At 48.5% G+C, this 25,247-nt stretch overlaps 2 protein-coding genes across 2 annotated transcripts in view; both read right to left on the bottom strand.

The window, feature by feature from the left end:
* Nucleotides 1-735: 735 nt before the first annotated feature.
* CAPN5 (calpain 5) overlaps nucleotides 736-25,247 on the bottom strand; it is a gene marked incomplete at both ends in the record, with an annotated part of 39,102 nt that continues 14,590 nt past the window's right edge. The window contains 11 exons of the mRNA XM_084266876.1: nucleotides 736-918; nucleotides 1,252-1,388; nucleotides 4,178-4,299; nucleotides 4,615-4,811; nucleotides 5,330-5,452; nucleotides 6,454-6,649; nucleotides 7,192-7,269; nucleotides 7,951-8,144; nucleotides 8,669-8,861; nucleotides 9,265-9,473; nucleotides 20,235-20,366. Of these exons, the coding sequence (XP_084123002.1) occupies nucleotides 736-918; nucleotides 1,252-1,388; nucleotides 4,178-4,299; nucleotides 4,615-4,811; nucleotides 5,330-5,452; nucleotides 6,454-6,649; nucleotides 7,192-7,269; nucleotides 7,951-8,144; nucleotides 8,669-8,861; nucleotides 9,265-9,473; nucleotides 20,235-20,366 (1,764 nt within the window). The remainder of the gene's footprint in view (nucleotides 919-1,251; nucleotides 1,389-4,177; nucleotides 4,300-4,614; nucleotides 4,812-5,329; nucleotides 5,453-6,453; nucleotides 6,650-7,191; nucleotides 7,270-7,950; nucleotides 8,145-8,668; nucleotides 8,862-9,264; nucleotides 9,474-20,234; nucleotides 20,367-25,247) is intronic.
* OMP (olfactory marker protein) lies at nucleotides 14,792-15,271 on the bottom strand (the record flags this gene model as incomplete). Its single annotated transcript, XM_084274356.1, has 1 exon — nucleotides 14,792-15,271. The coding sequence occupies one exon, from the start codon at nucleotides 15,269-15,271 to the stop codon at nucleotides 14,792-14,794; it is 480 nt and encodes a 159-aa protein (XP_084130482.1).

The following is a 25,247-nucleotide window of genomic DNA, read 5'->3' as shown; positions in this document are numbered from 1 at the left end:
TTGACCCCAGAGAACAGTTGTCCCACCAATGGCTGTTGGCTTGTTTGTATCCTTCAGAGTTGAATGAGGTTGAACAAGGCTCGGGAGGAGACAGCTTATCCCTAAAATGATGGAGCCTTTAGTCTTGTTGCCCCTGTGAATTTGGGACTGCCTTGGTGCATTTTCCTTCCAGCTGCAGTATGAAAACCCGTACCCAGAAAACATCCAGAAGGCCCCAATCTATTTTTCCACATCTCCTTTGCTGAGGCGCCTCCACAGAGAAGCAATTAAATGGCAGTTTCACAGGAGACGACTCCACACACACTACTCTTAAACCAAGCAGACACATCAAAGATGCATTGAAGCAGCTGGTGGGACCGCGGTGGCCACACGTGTCCATGGTAGCACGTGTGTGCCAGCCCGTGTAAACAAACAGCATCAGGGCATCACGCTCTGGCTGTCAGGACACACAGCGTGCCTGCAGCGCTCCCACGGGGCACACGGAGGCAATTTGGGGCTGCAGAGGACGCCAGCAGAAAGATCGTTGCGGTTCCCCAAAAAGGCACCATTTTTTAACATTGAAAACACAAGATTGGCTCCTCTGAGTGGAATGCATGCATAGTTCACATATACTTTGCAGTTGGTAGGTAGGCTCTGAGAGTGTGTGTGTGTGTATATATATTATATATATGTATGTACGTATGTGTGCATGTATATATACACATATGTGGCACCAGAAGAAGAGTCCTTGAGTACTTAGACATTGGTGAGGATGCTACTGCTGAGCAGCCTCACAGCAATGGTTCCAGAGAGATCATTTGATCTCCTGTTCCCCTTGTCCTGGAGGTGCAGCGTGTGTACCGACTGCCGGTCGCTGGGATCCCCCGTGAGCGCCACTTGGCCCAAGAACTCATCACTTATTAAGTTGTGGTTCCAGATCTGGGGAAACAAAACAGACGTGAAGGGGGGTCTTTGAAAGATGCAGCCAACCATTCACACAACAGGGAGGAGAAGGGGTTACTGGGGACCTTCTCTGAGCTGGAGATGTGGAGGTGGTTGAGGTGTATGGGGTTCACTCTAATAGAGAGGGACATGCATTCACCAGATGTCAAGGCTCAGAGGTTGAGCTGCATGGACATCATCAGTTCATGCTGCCCATCATCAGCTCAACCCCGGAGAACAAACCCACTGTGGAAAGTGTGAGGCAGGTGTGGGGGGGTCCAACTGAGAGAGGGTCTCCAACCCCAGGCTCGCTGCTTGCCTGCTAAGTACCTGAACAATGATGGGTTGCCCTGGTTTCTTCCGGTAGAAGAGACCTTTCACATCAAATTCTGGAGACACTGTGTTCTTCTTCACTGGAGAGCGAACCTTCTGCCCTTCACACTTTATGATCACATAAGGGTCAGCTCCTGGGGAGAGAAAGTGGAATTTTTTGCTTTGTTCTAACTCCTGTGATTCCTCAGAGACCTTTTCCAGGGGTGTCACAGACCAGTTTTCTACATACTCCACCAGAGGAGATGGACATCTGTCAAAGTGTTCATCCCACCCAGATGATGTCCATGAAGCTCAGATGATGGGCTCAGGCTTACTACTGTTAGGTGATGTCCCCAGGTAGGAAGTGGTGATGGACTGCTATGAAATGACTGCTTCTTCCTTGACCAATTGTTCTACATAAACATTCCTTCATCACTTCAAATCCTCCTGACCTTTGGGATAAATCTTTCATGGAAGACACTGACCTGCTCACCTCTCCCTTTCAAGGTTTGCTCTGATAAAGACAGGCAGAAATAAAGCCATGGAGAAAAGAACTGGACTCACAGAGCTCGTTTCACACAAGGAAACTGAGAGGAATGGCAAGAGCCTTCAAGCCGCAAAACCCCACTTGCTTCCCCTGAAGCTCGTATGCTTCCCAACCAGACTCACCTTGTTTTTAAGGTGATTACTAGATTCCTCAGCAGGTTCTGTGCTTTTCACCCCCATACACAAATCATTAGCACATCTTAAACTCCTCCCAGACTAAGTGACTTTCAAATGCTGCAGGGACTGTCAGTATAACGACTAATGCTGGGGTAAGAAAAATGCTAGATGGTCAAATTAATGAGAGATGGAACAATGCTGAGACAAAATTAAGATGTGGTGATTTATGAGGTCCAAAAATGGGACCACTTGTGTGGTGGGAAGGTTTGGTGAGTAACCAATGAATGGGGGACCTTAGGATGGAAATATATTTAAAAAACTTTTAAAAAGGTGAAGATGGTTCTTAAGAGTATTTGCTTTGGTCAGGAACTCAGGGAGAAGATCAAAGAGTCAAAAAGGAACATTGGTCACAGTGAGAGACATGAGGAATAGAAAGATTGGGCACTGGTGAGGAGAAATGAGTGGGAACTGGTGGAGGTGAAAGCAGACAGAGGAGAGGTTCGTGAAAGGATGTGTCATCAGGAAAGGGAAGTTAGGGCAGTATCCCAGCTGGATCAGGACAGTCATGGGGAAAAAGCAGGCCACAAAGATGGAGAGTAGCTACCAAGTTCAGAGACTACCAGCCCACAGCTGGACAGTACCTCAGGTTCCAGGACAGGGAAAGAATACCTCATTAGTGAACATTTCCCCCTTAGGAAACAAATGCTCATTTGAGGAATTTCAGTACAGAATGAGCTATTGCTATGGAAATTTAACTGCCAGAATTAGTTTCTTCACCCTGAACTTTCGTGGCTATGCTGGAAACACACCCCAGGTGGATGACTTTTCTTGTCCAAGGGAAATGTAGAAATGAGGAGAAACAAACCACCCCCTTCTGAGGGCCAGGGATTTAAGAATCACGTTTTTGATTGCCAGACCACCTCCTCACTAGCTTTCTGTTTGCAAGGACCTGGAGCTCTCCTGGTGGGACACAGCTGCTGGATTTCACAGTTGTTTTTCCAAACCAGCCCTGTCTTTTGGGATGTCCCATTAAATCCTTATATTCCATCAGCCAGAGCCAAATTCCTATCTGTAAATCTCTATTTCCAGAATTGTGTGAAAGGCCTGGGCTGGGAGATGTGACGGATACTGTTGCACTGGAAAGCACCAAACATGCAGGCTGTTAGTGGTGAGAACCACTGGAAAACAGCTGGAACAAAACCATTCCCAAGGTCCCCTTGCTGAAAAAAATACTTTATGGCTCCAGAATCCACATGTACCCTTGTCTGAAGGAAAGATAAATCTCTAGTGATAGACCCTGAGAGTAATGCTTGGGTGAAAAAAGAAAAGAAAAATAAAGGGTTTAATTTAGATTTTTTATAAATTTTAAGTTTTCATTTTTTATACTTTAAATCTGGCTGAAAGGTGCCTAAACCTTGCCACATTCAACACACGTTGAATTTACTTCCCTAATCACAACCTCTAGACCTGTTATCCTTACTTCAACGATGTCCCAGTACAAGTCATTACTACCCCTGGTTTTCATGGTCCAGATGTCCCAGGAGGACTGAATATAGGGATTTTGCCATGAGCTTCTAGGTGGCTGCAGGACATGGTGAGGTAAGGTGCTGCTGCTGTCTTTCATGCAAGAGAAGTGCTGGATGTCAAAATTACATAGTAGGACCATGAAATAAACCTTTAGAGGATCAAGGAGGCAGAAAAACAATGTATAGTGCTCAGGCCATCTCAGAGGACTCCTAGGAGTGGAGCGGACTTACTGGAAATAGAGGGAGAAGGTCTCAACCCACACCATCACAAAATGACCTAAATTAGACCTAGCCTCTTCTGATAGATATTTATCCAGTCTCTGGTGATGAACACTACTCCAACACATTATCCTGTTCCATTATTTCTCTGTCCTTCCTACTAAAAAATCTTTAAATACAGTGCCTGACTCTTACAGCTACTCATACTCAGGAGGAAAGCCTGAATTGTTACGGGGCCACTGCTAAGGACTTTGGGGAAGTTTTGGGAGGATCTCCCAAGGACCTGAGAAAACAGCCGAAATATAACAGCTCCTAGTTCATGTCCACAGCAAGAAGTGAGGTTGATTCTCCATGAACTTTCTCCTTCTTTGGTGTTTGAGTCAGGCCTGCTCACTGAAAAAAATATCTGAGGACAAACCAAATACCCCAAATACAAGCAGCCTCCCACTTTATGGAACCACCTCCCCCTTTTGCCATTGAAACAACCACTTGACAACTCCTCTGGGACCAGACAACAGGCAGGAAAATACCAGTACCTCCTTGGGAGTCCTGATTCTTGAGCCCAGCTGCAGCAAGGACATGAATCTGGGACACCACTTGTGGGTAACCACACATCCCACTCCAGCAGGTGTGTGGTGGCTCATCCAGAGTCAGCTCTCTGTAGGTACAAACACATGGACTTTGAGAGGTGCTCAGCCTTACCAGTACAAAAGACTTTGTACTGTCCACTGTCAGACTCTGCTCCCACTCCAGTGTACTTAACCCAACTTCAGGATGCTCTTCCAGGTCATACCTAGAAGTATGCTTGTGGTAAAACCTTCAAAGATGCCTTATCTCCTGGCCACCCTTGAAAGAAATCCAAATACCAGCTCCAGGAAAGGCTATGACCCATTCCAATCAAGAAAACCAGATGTCTAAAGTACAGGGCTCTCCAAATAGCCAGCACCTCCCCATCGTTGCTCTTGATTCTTACCTGCAATCTGAAGGCACATCTGTGAAAATCCTGAGAAGGAACTCGCCTACATGACCAGGGTCAAAAGTGGTGGGGATGATGACATAGCGGCCTTCTTTCAGGTCTGTCCTCAGAAAGACGCTGCGGGAGTTGATGTATATGGAGCTGGCCACCTTCTGCTGCAGGGTGTGCATCCGGTAGTTCCTGTTCAGCTCCACCTGGGCAGAAACCACAGCAGCGTGATCAGCAGGACAGCACTGAGTGATGATGTATTGATGTCTACTTTGGAAGACCAGACTTCAAGGGCTGACCCCACAGTGCTGGGAGAGCTGGAGTTAAGAGAACCATCAGAATGGTCCCAGTTGGGCTGGATGGAAAACAAGCATGGATGTGGCTTTCCCAGTCCTGATGACTCAGGGACTCTATCTTTCTTGCATCCCAGCTCAACACAGAGCCCAGAAAGCAACACACAGGGATGAGTCTAGTGGATTTCAACATCTGGAGATTACAGACTAACCATTGTTTTCAGCAAGGAGAACTTGTCCATGCTGTCACTGTTCATCTCTGAAATCTCACAACATCTCTACAGGAGGTCAGGATTTGCTCAAGGCACCTCAGAGGCACCCAGAGCAATGCTTAAATGAACAATGCCAACAGTCATGCAGGACTGATGTACACACTCCACCACTAACAATTCACAGGGGGTTCAGGCCAGCATGCAGGATCCATGGACTACCTTATGGATATCAAATCCTATGGCCAAGTTCTCTCCTTTTCCCTCTTTGCGACTGGTCCTTTTTGGCTTCTGCTGGATGGAGATAAGCACTTCATCTTCTGCCTTTTTCACATCAAACACATACTAGAAGTAAAGGAAGGAAGGTAAGGGATGACTTCTTTTAAGACAGGATCACTGGATATTGGTGGGGGTGAACACACAGTAGAGTTAACCTCAGCTTCTTCTCACTGACCTTACTTTAGGGACAACCTGGCTTCAGTACCAGCATTGAGAGCTCATACTCACTCTTTTTGGGAACTGGCATCATCTTGCCAAAGCAGAGGCCTTCTTTACTCATCTTCGGAAAAGACTGGCAATTCCAGCCTTTGAATTGCTCAGCAGAATCCAAGGAGTTTAGATGCAGTCTCATACCAGAGACTTTCACCCCTTGCAGTCTGCCACAAGTCCTCTTACAAGGCACAGAAGGAAGGAACTGTTGTTCACAGAGACTTAAATGAAGGCTAAATCAAAGCAGGAAGCAGGAAACAACTCTTCCACTTCCTTAATAACAAATCCTGCAATGGGCCATACCATCCTTCATCTGCTTGTTAGATGAAGAACTCACAAGGACTTGTCTCATATTACTGAGAATCTCAGCTCAGAGCAGGACAGGACAGAAGAGCTTGTCCCAGGAGATGCACTTCAGAGCACGGCCTCTTCTGAAGGCCAAGCTAGAGGAAATGGCCCTATAGACTACACCTGTCCTGGTAAATTTAGCAGTGCCAAGGTCTGGGAAAAGGAACAGTAATTTGGTCATTCAGATATCCAAATTGTTGGAACTGGTTCCTGGTCCTGTTCAATGGGCACCAGCTGACACTGCTACCCTGTGACACAGTTTGCTGTTTGCTTGTGCCAAGACACTCTACAACAGGGATTTGGATGCAGTCTCTCTGGTAAGAGGGACAAGGTTAACAGAGTTGACCTAGATGCTGGTCATGCTGTGCCAGGGGTCTCATCCAGAGAATTGTTATGAGCACATTTAATCTACTAGGGGCCTGGTAGCCTTTTTTGCCTTCTAGGTAAGAGAAGTAAACACTTGCAAGCATGTGTGAAGGCTCCAGAAGGTCCTCTGAACCATAACTCACTTGGGGGTTCTGCAAAAAGGTGTCCTTGTGGTTGATACAGCCTCCAGAACGGTTCTTTAAGGGGTCACTGTTTCGGGTCCATGCCCCATGTAGCACTGTCTCCTCCCAAGTCTTGTGGATGCTCAGGTAGGACGTGTTAATGAGCCGGCACTTGATGATGTCTGTGAAGTATTTACAGAAATCTTCGAAGGTCATCCTAAATCAGGAAAGGACAGAGCTGGGTTATGTTTCTTCATCCCCCTGAACAGTATGCTGCAGGGATTTTCCTGATTGCCTGTTAGAGACTCAGTGTGGGTAGCCTCTGACGGATGGAGATACCTACTCTCCCACAACTCTCTTACATGTATGCAGTAAATACCTCCTCTTCAGTTTAAACAATAGAGCTAAATTTTTTTGGAGCAGGAGGAGCAAAGTTGTCATCCTTCCTCCACACATGGGTACATGTTGTATTGAAACGTACCTGGTGAGGCTGTTAAGTTCAGCACATTCATAACAGGTTTCCTGTACCCTAGTGAAATGGTTTGGACCCAGTGTGATATGGAGCAGCTTGCAATCCTAAGGTCACGGCCATCCAGAGCTAATATCCATGGGCTCAAGGAGAAGGCTCCACTAAAGATCCTAGGGTTTGGAACACCGTTTTCTCTGAATAGCTGTTTGCATGGAAATGACTCCCATGCTTCATGAGGTGGGAGGACTCTGTAGTCATGGCCCATGGTGACAACCCCAGGAGGGACTCACCAGAACTCTCCATCGTCTTCCACCGTCATTCCCATCTTCTCTCTCTCACTTTTACTCACTTTCTGCCACTCCTCAGAGCTGTGGGAAGAGTACAGGGTCATTACTGTGAGGTACAGGGGACATGCAAGAAATCAGGAGGCTACTCGGCCTCATCAGGATCTGTCAAGGGCACAAGGCCTGTATAAAGCTCCAGACATGCAACCAGTCCCCACACTGCTCTGGTTATCTCATCTTCCAAACAGCAGAGGAGTGCAGCATGGTTTGGAGCTTCAGCTTCCTTCCTGACCAGTGGAGCTGAACCCAGTTTGGCAAGACCTCTGTTTGGCCAGTACAATCACAACCCTATCAGTGAAGACAACAAAATGCACTCTGGCCAAAGGCTCTGGTTACACCAGGCCTTGGTTCTATGCCATCCACACACACCACAGCAATCAGTGGTGGCAGAGTTTGTCAGACCTTCTCATTAAGACTCCGGTGGTCTCTGTGAAACTGCCAGCATGTTCACGTTACTGGAGGATGATTATAGCTCAGTCTTGTTCCAACAAAACCAGCACCCAACAGAATCAACCTCTGCCAAGGAATGAATCTACCCCAGTGAAATATTAGGTTTAGGACATGGGTTGAAGAAGCATCCCACAACTGTCCATAGAACGTTGTGGGTGTGGATGTAGTCAAATTGTCTCACACCTCAAGGCTTGCCCCAACCCAGCTTTTCGCAACCAAAAAGAGGTGCTGCCGCTGCTGCCCATCCTAACTCACGTGTCACTCCAAGGGCCGTTCCACTCCCGCTCGCCCCAGGGGTTGCGCATGCGAATCATGTCCAGCTTCTCTGACTTGAAGAAGGACAGCAGCCCATGGCCCAGGCGGACCTTCCGCACGTCCGTTACCGCGTATGCGTGGCCCTTCACCAGTCCACAGGCCAGGCGGGCCTCCATGTCAGCTGCTGATGTGGCCTGGGCAGGGGGACACAGACAGTGCTTGTATGAGGGGGATGTGACCACCTTTGCAGGAAAAAAAAGGAGCTCAGATTTCCCCACAGGTTTCTCTGAGTCAAAAAGAAGAGCACTGACACTTAGGGAGAAAGCCAGTTGCCTTGTCAGATGTATCAGATGCCATTTTAGGTTCTAAATACCTCCTGGTCTTCATCTGCTGCATGAAGCCTCAGAGTTTCCATAGTGTCAGCCAATAAAGCTCATTCTACTGGTCATAATAGAGATGTCCACATCCAAACACCAAAATGCCTTTCTCTGGAAGTGAATCCTCTCCTAATATTTTAAAGTGTGGCAAGATGAATCTGGGCTTTTGGACATAACAATGAGGAATAAAGAGGATTGGCATCTAGGCTTGACTCCCTTTGCCATTCATAGGAAGAAGAAGGAACCCTCGGCCATAATTTATCTGATATAATCCTACCATGTAAGATGACTGTATCCTAAAATGGCTATTCCTGTGACACTGTGACCACACTGCTGCTTACTTTGATGGAGCAGCTGATGAGGCCTCCCCGGTTGTGCACCTTCAACACACGCTCGAAAAGGAGGTTTCGCTTGGCTTCATCAGTGATGTAGTCCCCTTCAGTCAGGTCAATGGGCTCAGAGACCCCACCAGTAAAGTCTACCAGGGCATCAGCTGTGTTGCCTCCATCCAGGGCTTCATAACAGCCTGACAACCTGAAAGAGGGTAACAGGAATGACACAACAACACTGGTTTGACATTTTAAGGTGTCTGGAAAAGTTCTTGGGACAGCTTGGAGAACAGAGATTTGTAAACTTTCTGAGGATGAGGGCAGAAAACCAGGGAGAAAAAATAAGTGCTTGCAGCACTCTTATTGTCATAGGACAAAGTAAAGAGAACTTGAAATCCCTAAGATAGTTGTTACTTAAACATGGAGTTGAAGGGTATTTTCCTTAAGGCTAGAGATATTTTATTTCTTACAGTATCTGTCTGTCTGAGATATTTCATACTCCTCCCCAGGAAAGGTGTTGTTTCCACTACGGCAAATCAATTGACAAATTAACAGAGAGGAAAAACAGGGTGCCCAGGTCACAGATCTGTAACTGCCCAGGTACCTACTTGGCATAAGCTTTCTCCACCAAGGCGCACCAGAACTCATTCCTGGAGTTGGAGTGGCAGTAGATGAGCTGGTTGTGGAGTGTGGGCAGGCGGTCATCTATCACCACGTCCAGCCACTGACCAAAACGCCAGAACTGGAAGTGGAAGATCCCCACATAGCTCTCAGGTTTTTCAGAGTTCCACTCCTGCTCCTTCCAGTCAGGGATGACCTGTGAAGGAGGAGGCACATGCACCCAGGTTACTCCCTTTGCTGGGTTTGAACCTTATCCTGGAACTAACACAGACAATGTCAAAGACAAGGAAGAATACAAGATAGACTTGCTTACAGCCTGGTGGAGCCAGATTTTGGATCTAGTTCCTCCAATACAGACTAGATTAGCATGAACTGAAATAGCTTAACCTTCATTGTGCCTTGAAAGATGGACCTGAATATCCTTGTCCTCTTTCTTATAATTCTTCTCTGGACATCTGCTGCCATCTGTTGCTGTAGACAAGCTACTGGAGCAGAATCACAGAATCACAGAGCGTTAGGAGTTGGAAGGGACCTCGAAAGATCATCTAGTCCAACCACCCCTGCCAGAGCAGGATCACCCAGACTAAATCACACAGGAACACATCCAGGCAGGTTTGAATGTCTCCAGAGAAGACGACTCCACAACTTCTCTGGGCAGCCTGTCCCAGGGCTCCATCACCCTCACAGTGAAAAAGTTCCTCCTGACGTTCCCATGGAACTTCCTCTGCTCCAGCTTGCAACGGCTGCCCCTTGTCCTATCGCTGCCATCCCTGAGAAGAGCCTGGCTGCATCCTCCTGACTCTCACCCTTTACATATTTATAGACATTAATAAGGTCTAATTAGAAGAGACCTTGGTCTCACCAGGGGTGGTTATCTTTATGACCACATTATTTTCATTTTAGTGTCAGTAGGGTACCACTAAGAGTGGGCACCTTTGATTCTCTTACTTGATTGTGGTGTGACTTGACTGGCCCAAGAGAAAGTACTGTATTCATCTAACTGGTAGTAATGAACAGGTAACAAACATTCTGCATATTGTAAAGGTTTTTTCCAACTTAAATCATTCAATGATTCCATGAAAATGAAAGAAGTGAGATCCCCATCCCCACGAGTCACTGTACTCATCCAAGGGAAAGTGATTTGATGACAGGATGAAAAGAGGTGAAAGAAAGCCTAGAGCAGATGAAAGGGCTGAGGGAGCGTGGGTTTGGCCTCACTGCCACCTGCACTGCCAGTGGGACAAGGCACAAGTGAAGGGTAACTGCCCAAGTCCGTACTCCTTCATGGCTGTGGACACCATCAGCTTTGATTTGGATGGAAAACCAACCCAGCAGCAACCAATTCAGCTGCAGTACTGTGACCAACTGTCCACACCTTTGCTTCTTTACTTACCTGCTCACAAAGCATCATGACTTAAGCAAGGAAAAAACTCATTGAAGCCAGGATGAGAACTATCTTGCCATACACCTAAATAATCACTGCCCTATGGAGACAGCTGCAAGTGTTGGAGTTGCATAGGACAAGAAACAGCTACATCGCATGGGAACAGGCTCTTCAGGAACTTCTGGGCCATGGTGAACCCCCCTTGGACCATGTCTTGGCCCTTGTCCAGCTGCCAGAACCTTCTGCTTTTTCAATCGGCTGCCCTCACGAAGCTGCAACCCTGCAGAGACCCCTCTCTGGAGACCAACCCAGGCTCCTTAGCTAGCAGCAATTATCCATCCCAGGGTTTTCATTGCTCCTGCATTGAAATATTAATGATGGCATCAGCCCTGCGAGCTCACTGACTCTCTTGAGTTGTCTGGATCAATAGAAGTAGAGCAGACAGAGCCATGAGTAAGAGCCACTTTTGGAGGCTTTGATGTTTTCCAGGAGCACTAGCAGCAATGCCCCAGACTTCCTCTGGGACAATGCCAGGAAAGGTCAGACAGCCCTCCATCAGTCCCCATTGATTCCCTCCTGACTGGAGCTCATCCTAATGAATTGTCATAGAGGGCCATTGTGCTAATCAACTCACTATTAATGTGGCCTTAGAAATGATTACGCATTGATTAGAGGCAGCTTGTCAGCCAGAGCTGGTAGCAACAGCTTCCAGCTGGCTGGTTCTGAAGGCTCATCAATGCTGCCAGTGGTGGCAGGAGATGTCTGTACCCTGTCATCCTTCTCTCTCCCTTCATTTGAGGACAGCATTGGAAACATCCTCTGCCACTGAGGGCAGCAAAAGCAGTCAGCCTTTGTGCAAAGCAGGATCCAGGAGCAAGGACTGGTCGTGTTTCTACACTGACCCAAGGGAAAATGAGAGGAGCCCGATCTCCAGAGCCCACTCTGTCCTCAACCTGCCAAAAAGCAAGATGTGAGCTCAAACATTGGGTTCCTTCCCTCAGCTCCTCCCAGAGCACAACATCCCACCCAGGCCAAGGATCCCTCCAGTTGCTTCATGCCCTGGACAATGTGTCTGTAGGGGAGGGGTAGTGGCTCTGGGGGCAGTGCCTATCGGGATAGCACACTTGAAGGCACAAAGCACAACCCCTGCCTGTGACCTGATGCTGTGTATTAACTAACAGATTAACCCAGGACACATCTACAAACCCCAGCTGTACCTGCAGCCCAGATCATCCTGTGACTGAGGTTCTCAGCTCCCACCCACTCCCAGGAAACCTCCCCAGACATCTCCATCCCTCTGCAGTGGATGCTGGAGAGCATGCCACGGACCACTCATCCCAGGATCCCACTGAGTACTGGACTCGACTTGGTTGTGCACCACTGAGGCAGCAGAGACCAGATCTCCTCATTCCTACCCATTCTGCCTTTTGCTTAGGGGGTCCCAAAATCTGGAGCTGTAATACCCTTCAGTGGGACAGATTTACAGTGAAAGGTAAACTGCAAGCCCAAAACCAGCAGTTTCACTCCACTAAGCTGGTTCAGAGGTTTTTCTCATTTTTCTTAGGAGTGGCTAATAAAAAGGAAAAGCACCCATGACTCTGAAGAAATGTCCCCATTAGAAGGAGGAATTAATAGGCACTGATTCTGCCAAGCAGGGGCTCTTCTGCTGGGAACTTGCCAGCTTAGGAAAGGGAAGGAAAGACCCATCTGTGCCAGTCTGCTGAACCACAGTACAAACCAGGATGTAAATGCCCTGGGAGATGGGATAGAGTGGTCTACCTGAAAGCTTTTATGGCATGATGAAACAGTGTAAAGTGAGTTTCAGTGACTGGTATACAGTTGGCTCGCTCGTCTCCCCTACAGCAGAGAAACATCACCCTGACCCACTATGTCCCACCCTATCTCTGATGGAAAGGAGGATCTACCTGAGGATCCGCCCCAAGATTGTTCCCCCTCCTCTGCCCAGCTTCAAACCCCTCCCCAAACCACACAAACTGCTAAATGCTCCATTAAGGATTTCACACAAGGTAAACGATCGTTTCACTTTTTGCAGGAGAAAAAGGTGCTCAAAAAACAACAACAGTGACTTGAAAATTGGTGGGTGCTGCTTTATTGCATGCAGGATTGGGGCAGCTTCCAAAAACAGCATGAAGAAGACACGCACAGTCTCAGTCCTTAAGGGTACCCCTGTTGACCAGGCTTTTATTCACTTATTACATCAATACTCAGCGAGGTATCTGCAGCAGGAACTCTACCCCAGCAACAGGCAACGTAGCAATGGCATATTGTGAGACCTGGCATGCAAGATCCCCTTTGGAAGTTGGAGGTGGCTCCTGTTATTTAGTCTAATGTGGTTTGTATTCAGCTCTGCTCTGGGATGTACAAGGAGGAGTCTCCTATGGGAAAATCTGCTGCTACCCCAGAACTGGTTTTGGCTGACAGTGAGTCCATGCTATGGCCAGACACGGATGCACTTTTATCTCTCTTCACAGAGTGCAGAATTTCTTGGGGTCTGAGCAAAGACAGCAGCTTCTCCATCACTGCCCAAGGCATAGCTTTATGGTTCTGAGCTTTTGTTGTGGTTAAGACTCATATGTTCCACCATCTCTCCAGACAGTAGCTGATGTTCCTGCTTTCCTTCTCTCTGCCTGGCATAGCCTGTGCAAGTTATTTTGTGCACTCTGTTGGATTGGGGAGGGCATGTAGTCTCTGTCTCTGGATGCTTTGAAGAGGAGGTTGGGCTGTTTTTGGGATGGTCTGTACAAGTCAGCAGGCCATGAGTACAAAGCCACTTAGTCCTGGCTTTCCCATCACTGCCCTCTCCTTACACATCTTTGGAAAAATCTCGGTCCAGACATCCAGGAGCACTCAGCCACACTTGTCTGCAGTCTTAGCAAATGACCAGTTGCAATAATGTTTGGCTCTGTCAAAGGACATTTCTTTCTGAGGGTCTCAAGAAACTTCACCAAAGTACCCTCCACTTTTTGTTGAAGGAAAAGGGAGCATCCAAAGTCAGCAGTTTACTTACAATGATGGTGCAAGCCAGACAAAAAAGCCAGACACAAGCCAGACTCCTAAACTTGCAGAGGTTCCTTTGCTTTGCTCCCACAGCCACCCCACCTCAGCCTTTGGGGAGGCTAGCAGGTACTGCTTTTTTTGCAGACAGCAGCAGCAGGTTCCTGCTCTGTGGTTTGGAAAATGCTCTGCAGCCTCACACTCTACAGATGCTCCAGAATAAAGATATTCATGTGTGCTTTAAGGCCATAATGATACAAAAATTGCTTTTGCTGCAGGGTACTCACTGCTTGCCCAGACCTACAGTCTGCTTTGAGCTGCTGGTTTGCTTGCCTGGCTTTGCACACACATACACGGCTGCTCCAACCAATCTCAGAATCAACAGTCTCCAGGCAGCATAACATGAGCACGTGCTGGAGACCACCTCCCCAGCATCAACTCCCTGCAAGAAATGGTGATGGCTGTCAGGAAAAGGGTGCTCCAACCTCCCTGCACTGGTTTGTCTGGTGGGTTTGCATCTGCAGAATATGGCATGGCCAAATATAGTTCAGCTTCACAGCAAGGTGATCCTCCATAGGACTGGTCTTCAGAGACACCGAGCAGCCACAGTCACTAGCATGCAGCATCCTTGCAAGGAAAAGCACTCCATCACAAACAAGCACTCCCTTTTTAACAGCTAGGACGGAAACTGGAAGCAAAGACTCCTGTTTCTAATATGGCAAATTTTTATAAAAAAATATTTTCCATCGGGCATTTGATATCCAGGTGCCACAGTTGGAGGGCTTAGGATAGCCTCATATTTCCAAGACCCCACGTCAGTCAGACCTGGAAATTCCCTGCTGAATTCACAAGCATTCAATCCTATACCCTGGGCAAATACAGCGGCAAGCTCATGGCCCATCCTCCCTCCTCCCCATCATTCAAACAGAGGACAGCACGTATGATTAACATTTCACAGGGGTAAGGGCTCCAGAAGCATCGAGCTGTCCTCCACTTTTTCGTGATGCTGTCCTTCAATGAAGAACCACATAAAAACCCAACCAACAGCTGAACTGAAAGAAAGAAAAACGAAGACAAAAGCATAGCTGGAGCAAGAGGGCTGAGCAAGAGGGGGATCAGGCTTTAAAAACAACAGACCCCTTCAGCTGAGCTGGTTCGAGGCCTTCAGTGAAAGAGAGGAGGAAATACATCACCTTGCGGATCTGGGCTAACTCTGCTATCCTCTCCCCAAATTCCTGGGCATCTGCCTCATTGCACTCCACCTCCTTGGCCCCTGGCTTCTTCCAGAAAATGCCCACCGGCTCCAGCAGCTGCCGGTTCATAAGATGGGTGAGATCAGGAGTCCAGTGCTGGGAGGTGCCGGTCACTGTGACCTTCCCAGGTCTCTCCAGCTGCATGTCCCAGCGGAGGAAGCGTAGGTTGTGCTGCCTGGTGAAATCCACTCGGTAGACGTGCTCATTGGGGTGCAGAAGCTTCTCACCATCCTGGGGCTTCACCTTTTTTTGCTGCAGGCTCTGGAATCGCAGCCGCATGCACCGGGTGAGCTGGTCATCATGGATGAAAGGCAGCTCCAGCATCCCTGCCTCGGCTGCCATCACTTCAGCTGCTCCTCTGCTACGTCCTCAGCGACGTTTGGATCTCAAAGAGGACACGGTGGAGAATAAAGCCACCAAGCCCCCGGAGCTGGTGCCCCCTCTCCACGGTCCCAGCAGTGCTAGGCAACCCGGGCCAGTGACGCAAAACACCCTCAGGGGCTTCCTCTGGGTGCCCTCCCGCCTCATTTGCAGATTAGGAACTGATGGTGCTACTGTGCACAATAATCTATAGGGAAGGGATGTCTGATGTCAGCCTCCCTGGCAACCTCCCTGACAACCGCGGCTCGTTATCCCGAAACGAAGGTGTGCAAGCAGGGATGCCAGCCGACAGCTCTGAGTGGCAGTGGCTTTCTCTGAGTGTAGGCTCATGGGGTAATTCAGGTTAGAAGGAGACTCTGGAGGGGTCCAGTCCAGCCTGTCACTCAAAGTAGGATTTACTTGAAGGTTAATTCAGGTTGCTCAGGGTTTTGTCCAGTCCATCTTGAGTATCTTCATGGATGGAGATTCCACAGCCTTGCTGGGCCCCTGTTCCAGTGTCTGACCACACTCATGCTGAAGATAAGTTGCAACTTGTGCTGCTGTCTTACATCCTGTGACCGTGCACCCCCACCAAGAGTCTGATTTTGTCTGTTCCACACTCTTCCATTACATAGCTGCAGACAGAAATAAGCCCCTCCTTCAGCTTCCCTCCTCCTGGATGCAAATCCCCACTTCTCTCAGCTTCTCCTCATATGTCCTGTTTTCCAGACTATCATACTTGCTTCAGTCTGACACTGTCTTCTTCTGGGGACTCCAAAACTATCACGCATATGGGGATTAACAAATGCCAGATAGAGGGAAAGAAAAATTTCCCTTACCCTGATGGCTGTACTTGTGTCAGCGCGGCCTCCACCTCTGAAATGGTTCATGTTTGACTCAGAGGCAATATGTCCCTTAGGACCCCGTGTCCTTTTCTGGATAGCATAGCTAGCAGGATTTGGGCTCCGCACCTCTCTGGAGGCAGCAGCATGTGGGCACCAGCAGCTCAGTGTGGGTCTGCCTGCCCTCAGATGGACTGGCACAAAGTTGGAGAGGGTGCTCGTGTGTGGGCTTCACCTTAGTGTGCCTGGGAAAGGAGAACATGGGCATTGTCTGTGCCTGAATGTTGTCTCTTTGGGCCAGGTGGAGAAACAGGCTCAAGATGCAAGCAACCTAAACTTCTTTCCTGGCATTCTAGGGATGGTAAGACCAGTAAGACCATCATGTCCAACCTGGAACCGCTCATTCCTCAGCAATGGCTGTGCATGGTTAAATCCAGAGAACCAGTACTGTGCTGATAGGTTGTCCAGACAGTGAATGGGAAAAACAGGGATAGTGGTGGATGCATTTATCTTTGCAGGGGTCTCCATGAGGCTGTGGATCCTGAAGAGAGGTGCCGTTGCCAAGCCTTGTTCCCCCTCTGCCAAATGGTCCCATCAAATAACAGCTAAACCACAGACTCAGTTTTAGGTGTACCATGGGAAAGGCCTGGCTCCTGCAAGCATGCTGTGGTATCTTTGGGATACAGTCACTGGGGAGAGTGCAGGGGTCTCAGCACAAAGCTTTAGACATTGTGTGGAGTCAGGCCAATTTGGGTTCTTTCCATCTTACCTGTGGCTTGGGTTGGCTTCTGCCACATGACATGTTTGCAAGGCATTTTGGGAGCTCAAAGTGTATTAAATGAATTAAAAGTTTTTTCTAAAACCTTTTAAGAAAAGCCCCTGGACTAGGTCACACTTGACTCACAACCATTTGGTATCACTGGAGGCTATCACTTTGACTTTAAGAAGATGACCCCAAAAAGACCAAGCTGACCTTGGCCAGACAAGCCACAGGCACCAAGGGCCCAAGGCAGGCCATTTTATGGATTTTGGGAGGTCAGTGCTCTCAGAGCCACCGCCTGCTCATGGCATCCCATCCAAGACTGCCCTGTACTCTGGAAGCCACTGAGGGTGAAGAAGACCAACCTAGGTGGTGGAAATGCAGGGTTGTCTGAAGCACTTGGTTCAGATCCTGGCTGCTGTCCTTGGTTTGTTGAGCAATACCCATGCAACCTGTGGGACCACAGGTATAGATCCAGACAACACTTTAAGACAAAGTGTTGCTGGAAATTATTTTAATGCCCCAATTTCAAGGCCTTCATTTCTTTTCATAAGACCTACACACCTTTGAAGGGTCCCAGAAAGGATGTTACAGAGACAGATCACACCTAAACACAGGTAGGATCAGCCAAGACTCAGGAATTTAGAAACTAGTTCTAAATTAAATTTCAGTACCCCATTCCCTCTCAGTGACTCAAACAACACAGGCTTAATGGGAAATGGGGACATGGAAGGAGCCTTGAGGTGAGGTAGAAGAAAACATGTGAGTAAAATAATCTCTTGGGATACACAGGGATGTGCTGGCCCATCCTATTCCCTTGAAGGTACTGCCCCCTCCCCACACTTGAGAAAGACAGGTTCACTGTGTGAAATGCAGCAAGGGACACACAGAGCCTAAGTTACACCCTGGTGTAAATCAGGATTAGATTTTCTAGCAGCAGTGAGAGACCTGGGCCAAGGTCCCTGTACTGGTATTTCAGTGATACTAAAGCCCTCTTTCAGCTGGGCTCTGAATCGGAGATATTTTGGTGTCTAATGACACTAAAACTATGTTTTAGAGTAGGTTAAAATGCCTGTAGTTTTGCTGCCCTGTCTGTCCTCTCAACTGTTGCTTGTGTCATCATATTGACCAGTCAGGAGTAGAGGTTTGCTCTGCAGGCACTGGGTCCTACGCATGGAGATGACCAAGGAGCAAGCAACAGGTGCCTCCAGTTAAGCTATCGCGATTGTGTGTGCGACTGTACCAAGGACCAAGAGATCCATTATTTCCGGGCCAGTGAAGGGGTCTGAGATCTTCAGCAAGGACCACGCTCTAATCCCAGCACATTCAACAGAGCTGGTGTCTTTCTGGACCATGGGGTTAATCTATGAACTTGACATCTGGTTTACTTTAAAAGTTGCTGCTGCTGTTCATAGCCATGCAACTCATCATGAGCTCTCAAAACACCTTGCAAAGGGTAAATAAGGGCCCCATCTAATTCAGGGGTCTCTAAAAGCATGGGTGTGCTGAAGCATGTCTGACCAGAGCCCTGTAGTGAACACCACCACAAACAACTGGGAGAGCAGGCTTGGGGAGAGGGCTGCAGCTTTTGCTTTAGCCAGAAAGTAAACCTTTTCTGAAAGACAGAGGTGGCAGGTAAAGAGCCTCTGAGAGTTAAGAGCATGGAAAATGAGAAGTCACAAACACCCACAGCCAAATTGCCAAGGGAGGAAAAGCAATGCTGTTGGCAAACTGAAATAATGAGGTGTCCAAAGGGACACAGCTTCTGTTCAGTCAGCTTTTCCCAGGGCAGGGCTGGAAGTGAATGGTGAGGAGGAAAGGCAACTCACTCACCCTACCTTGGGAGAGAAACAAGCTAAACAACCCCTTGCACCACAACTCTTAATGACAGCCACAACGGTCACCACAGCCACGATGGGAGGAAACCTTACCGCTTATCCAAGAGGCCAACAACAGCTACCCTGTTCCCATATAAAGAGAAGACTTGATTGTAATCAAACTGGGGATACTGCAAGGAACACAAATTCCCAGGGCTGAGCTTCCATGAGCGTTCATGGTCACGATAAAACACATGCAGGACTTGGAGTACCACAGCACACAGATCTGGTGCAAAGGAACAGGGCAGAGGGAATATTCAGACCCTGTGGCTCTGTTGCTGTAGGAGGCTGTGAGTGAAATAGGTGATGCTGTCTGCACACACTGTAGGACTTTGGTGGCTGCCTCTGCAGTAAAATCAAGGAAAAGGTGCTTGCAACTTGCTGATCTCTTCACAGACTCGCAGAACCGTAGGGGTTGGAAGGGACTTCCAGAGCCCATCGGGTCCAACCCCCCTGCCAAAGCAGGGTCCCTAGGACAGGTCACACAGATAGGCATCTAGACAGGTCTTGAATATCTCCAGAGAAGGAGACTCCACACCCCCTGGGCAGCCTGTCCCAGGGCTCCCTCACCCTCACTGCAAAAAAATTCTTCCCCGTATTGGTGCGGAACTTCCTGTGCTCCAACTTGAAGCCATTGCCCCTTGTCCTGTCCCCATAGCCCACTGAGAAGAGACTGGCCATTTCCCCCTGTGTCCCACACTTCAGATATTTATAAACACTAATAAGATCCCACAATGAGACATGCTGTGATGTGACCAAGGACTGAAGCCTATGTTTGTCTTGGCTTTCACAGGCCTGACCCCTTTTGCAGCTGAGGACATGGCAGAGATGGGCACAAACTGTCCAAGGATGAGCACCTCCTTTCTCCTTTGTACCTCTGTGGTTGCTCCCCTGGTCTGCCACTCCTTGCTCTGGTGCAGCCCTTTCATGGCTTCTGGCCTGCAATCCTTTGGACTTCACACTAGAAGGAACACCACTTCATGGTGTGATCCATCCATAGCACATTCCAGGGATGGATGTTTTGGGGAAGCAGTGGCTTGGGAGAGATATTAATACACTCAAATCACTCTACCTGCCCCAGCTCAAGGTGTCTCATTGCCCAGATGGGCGCACAGCAAGCAGCCAAAGAGAGGTAATACCATGGGAAGCAGGGAAAAAGGGTCAAACACTGCAGCCAAGCATCCTGAATTTTGTTCTTCTCATCATTTTTTAGATTATTTTGGAGTGGGGATGTTCAGACTGACATCCTGAGGACACGCAGGGACTTGACTCACTTGGTTAAGGAGAAACTGGCCAAGCGTTTGGTTTGAATGTGATATGACTGCAGCCATGATGACTGACTTTCCCTTGAAAGACAATCATTTATGGGACATTTTTGCACATGAACAGTTTTTCAGAATCTGAGATGTCCCTGAGGAACCAGTTTTTGCTGAACAGGCTTTCCCCTAGCATGGGGAATCACTTACCTTCTGCCACAGAGACTCCCGGGATGCCAGGGAAGAGCAGGCAGCCACAAACCAGCAGTTCCCAACCTGGCCCTGATGTAAGTCATGGGAGCTGATCCCATCCACAAAGAGATGTGGATCGTCACAGATTTCCTGTGGGACAAGAGAAAACAGACATGCTGGGTAAGTGAGGAGACAGGGAAATGAGGAGCAAGACTTCTTGGTAAAGAAAAATATCTCCCTTCCTCAGGCCACTTAAATTTCACCTCCAGTTTCCTGCTGGCTTTGCTCATCATGTTGGTGGGAGGAGGACCCTGTCTCGCCAATACGTGGGCAGCATCACTTCTGGAGTGACACCAGATCTAATCCCTACACTGTCCCAGAATTAGTGATAAAAGGGAGACTAGGGAAAATGTGGGCACTCTCTGGGAGGAAACATGTAGAACATCCAGCAGATGGAGAAGGCTGAGGCAGTCAATGAATTTTTCACCTCAGTCTTCACCAGCAAGGGCTACAGCCACACTGCACAAGTCACAGAAGGCAAAGGATGGGACTGGGATAATAAAGAGCCACCCACTGTAGAGAAAGATCAGGTTGAGAACACTGAAGGAACCTGAGGGTGCACAAGTCCATGGGACCTGATGAGATGTATCCAAAGGTCCCAAGGGAACTGGCAGATGAAGTGGTTAAGCCACTCTCATTCATATCTGAGGAGCTGTGGCAGTCTGGTGAAGTTCCCACTGACTACAAAGGGGAATCATAACCCCCAAATTTAAAAAGAGGAAAAAGGAAGATCCAGGGAACTGCAGGACAGTCAGTCTCACCTCTGTGCTCCACAAGATCATGGAGAAGATCTTCCAGGAAACTATGCTCAGGCATGTGGAAAATAAGGAGGTGACCGGTGCCAGCCAGCAGGCTTCAGGAAGGGCAAATTGTGCCTGACAAATTTGGTGGCCTCCTACAACTGGGATACAGCACTAGTTGATAAAAGAAGAGCAAATTACATCATCTCTCTGGACTTGTGCAAAGCACTTGGCACTGTCTCATACCACATCCTCATCTCTAAATTGGAGAGCCATGGATGTGATGGATGGAGCACATGCTGGATAAGGAACTGGCTGGATGGTCACACTCAATGACTTGTGGTCAATGGCTCAATGTCCAAGTGAAGACCAGTGATGTGTGGTATTCCTCAGGGATTGGTACTGGGACCAGAACACATCTTTGTCAGAGACACAGACAGTAGGATCAAGTGCACCCTCAGCAAATTGGAGTATGGTTGACACGCTGGAGGGAAGGGATGGCATCCAGAGGGACCTTGACAGCCTGGAGAGGTGGGACTATGAGAACCACAAGGCCAAGTGCAAGATCCTCCACATATGTTGGGGCAATCCCAAGCACAGCTACAGGCTATGTGGAGAAGGGATTAAGGAGAAGGATTTAGGGGTGTTGGTGAATGAGAAGCTCAACCTCCAACCATTTAGGTGCCAGTCTGCCCTCCCTTCTTCCCACTCCCATTTAGAACTTGGCCAAGAAAGTCCTAAAATACTTCATGTGAAACACTGTTGGGTTTTTTTAATCCAAAATATCCAGTTTGGAAAGTCACATCCATCTGGAGACTGCTAGTAGACAGGACAGAGAGCTAAAAGAATCTTCTCCCCTTTGTTAGTACATTTAATATGATGAGGGTAAAGTAGATTTTTCTTCTTCCCATATACCTCCTAGTTCTTCAGGCTGGCTGCACTCAAAATAACATATGTCCCCCCCAAGACTTTACACATGAGGACTTGCATTGCCTGCCCTCTTCACAGGGAGGAACAGGAATTTCTGCTTCATAAGCACCTCCTGCTATTCTCACCTAACCCAGCCACCACTGTAAACCTAAAAAAAAAATAATCTGAGCTTCATCCGGACAGAAACTGGGCAGGGATCAAGCCCAAGGGAGAGGGTTAACCCCTCCCAGCTGCTGGCGTTGCAGGAGGTTGGGATAAGCGCTAGAGGGAGGCAAGCTGACAGCCACCAAAGCCAAGAGGCACCTGCGCTTCTCAGCATCGCTGAGTGCAGAGAGGGATGGGAGAGGAGCAGAGAGAGATGGGAGGGGAGCTGTGGGATTTAACTCCTGTTTCATACCATCGAAGGAAGCACACGGCAGCAGGGGAGGCCCTTGCAAGGTCTTAGGGACGCTGCTCTTGGGGCAAAGGCACCGTGTTTGACCCTTTTGAGGACCACTCCTGCTCATGCTACTCTTGGGTGAATCCACAGTGCACAGAAATTATTAATATGGTATTGTGCAGAAAGGGGTGGGCATGAAAACATGAAAACATTAGCCTGTTAGGCAGAAATTAGCACAGGGCATATGGTGTCAGATGTTCAGGGACTTCTCCTAAGAGCAGAGCTGCCTGTTAGCAATGACTCCACCACCACCAGGAAATAATCTGCAAATTACGCCCCCCTCAGTTAAAATGAGCACATAGGAGTCCTATATGCTCATTGAAAGAGCAGCCTGTCCCGAGACAGATGAGGGTGCAGCTCATTAGACCCTCCTCTCTTTGGACCCATGGCAATGGCAAAGGTGCCACGGCTGGCAGTGCTCATCGCAGGGCAGGCTCCTGCAAACACTTCTCATTTGGCTCAGCTTCTCATCCCACTAATACAGATGGGTCCCTGAGGGCATATCATTCTTGAAGGATTTATTCAGGCAGCTCTTCAGATCCTTCAGAAGGCGTTTCCCATTCAGGCACACACTTGGATGTGCTATTTCAAGGTGCTTTTGGGAGAGGCTGCCACCCCAGCGTGGCAGGTGCTGGAAGCACACACCTGCTCAACAGCTGAGTAGTCTGTGGACATTTTAGGCTCTGCAGCCAAACTAGAGGTTTCTTAGGATCATGAAGGTTGCTAAATGCCACAATCCTCTACTGTGGCAGGGGGTGGCAGCCTCTCCCTTCACCCAGGATTTTGGATCCTGGTGCCTAGAGATGGAGTGATGTTTTGCACAATATACAGGCCTGGCTTGAAGGAGACATCAGGAAAGAACAATGCCAGTTACCAGTATAGGTTGGAGAGCAGCTTAGGTGAGAGGCACCTGAGGGGTTCTGAGGGACAGCAGGATAACCATGAGCCAACAATGTGCCCACTTGGCCAAGAATGCCAGTGGCATCCTGGGGTGTATTATAAGGGGGTTTGTAGGTCAAGAGAGGTCCTTCTCCCCCTTTACTCTGCCCTGGTGAGACCACACCTGGAATATTGGGTTCAGTTCTGGGCTCCTCAGCTCAAGAAGGACATGAAAGAGCCCAGCGCAGAACCACCAAGATGATGAAGGGAGTGGAACACCTTCCTTATGAGGAGAGGCTGAGGGAGCTGGGCCTCTTTAGCTTGGAGGAGACTGAGGGGTGACCTTATTAATGTCTATAAATATGTAAAGGGTGAGAGTCAAGAGGATGCAGCCAGGCTCTTCTCAGTGATGGCAGCGACATGACAAGGGACAGCGGGTGCAGCTGGAGCAGAGGAAGTTCCATGTGAATGTAAGGAGGAATATTTTTACTGTGAGGGTGATGGAGCCCTGGGACAGGCTGCCCAGAGATTGTGGAGTCGTCTTCTCTGGAGACATTCAGACCTGCCTGGATGTGTTCCTGTGTGATTTAGTCTGGGTGATCCTGCTCTGGCAGGGGGTTGGACTAGATGGTCTTTCGAGGTCGCTTCCAACTCCTAATGTTCTGTGTTTCTGTGATCAGGTGATCACTGCACACAATTTGGGCAAGTCTCAAAATGCTCAGTGAGTCTTCCCAGGAGTCCACCCTGAAGGGCAGAGAGGGTTTGCCGTGCTTCCCTACAGCACTGTCAAGATGCAGAATTAAGCCTGGTCCCAGTGGACTCCCTGTGATCCTAATCATAGAATCACCAAATCGATGAAGTTAGAAAAAAAAATCTAGAGATAATCCAGTCCATCCCACCTACTCAAAGCAGGGCCAGCTGCAGCAGGTTGCCCAGGACCACATCCAGTCTGGTGTTGAGTATCTCCAGGAATGGAGATTCCTCGACCTCTTTAAGCAACCTGTCCCAGTGTTTGGTCCAACCTCACAGTCAAAAACCTTTTGTCATGTTTAAATGGCACTTCCTGCTTTTCAGTTTGTGCTCACTGTCTCTTATCCTGTCAGTGGACACCACTGAAAAGTGTCTCTATCTTCTTCCCCACCATCAAGTATTTTTGCACATTGTTAATGTTCCCCTGAGCCTTCTCTTCTGCAGACTGAAGAGTCCCAGCTCTCTCAGCATCTGCTCATGTCAGATGCTCCCATCCCTTAATGACCCTCATGGCCCTTCACTGCCCTTGCACAGCAGTAGGCTTGCTCCCACACTGTGGAGCTGATCCCATCAGGGTAAGACTCATCTGTGGGTCAGTCTGCCCAGTAGAACCTCCTGTGAGGTTTTCCCAAATGCCTTAGAAAGGATCCTCACAATACTCATTTTCTCGGATTCTTCAGTCCCCACTGAAGCTGCTGAACTCCCACTTGTACATTTTGGCCCCTGTCTATGTTGTGTGACCTTCAATTCACAGGGATGACACCCCAGGGGGAGCTGGCTGTACTGAGGTAGTACCAAAGGACCAAGGCATTGCTTCAGCAAGGCTGCAATGCCCCCAAGGACAACACAGAGCACTGTGTGGTCCCCAGTGTGTGAGGCAGCACCTTCAGGGTGCAAAGCACACTCATGCCCACATGCAGAAATGGGTGACAAACTAGAGAGACCAGTAGGAACTCAGTCAAAAAAAGTCAAGAAAAGCACTGAACTTAGTTTCTCTTTTCCTGTGGATGGAGCTGAGGAAGGCAAAGAGCTGCTTCTGCAGCCAGATTGAATTATGGGGCCTGGGTTTTGTATGTGCAAGGAGAGGAGAGAAGCAAAGATGCTCTGATCACAGAAGGTCATCACCTTGGTTTCCACCCCTCCCTCCCGTGCAGGAGACAGAAACCAGGTAAGCCATAACATTTACCCAGGCGGGTGCTTCTCCGAAAAGCAAACAACACGTCACCCTCCCAG

This window comes from Gallinula chloropus, assembly GCF_964237585.1.
Source record: "Gallinula chloropus genome assembly, chromosome: 1".
Classification (NCBI taxonomy): Eukaryota; Metazoa; Chordata; class Aves; order Gruiformes; family Rallidae; genus Gallinula; species Gallinula chloropus.
The sequence above is the reverse complement of the archived record's forward strand: the minus strand, read 5'-3'. Positions and strand labels throughout refer to the sequence as shown.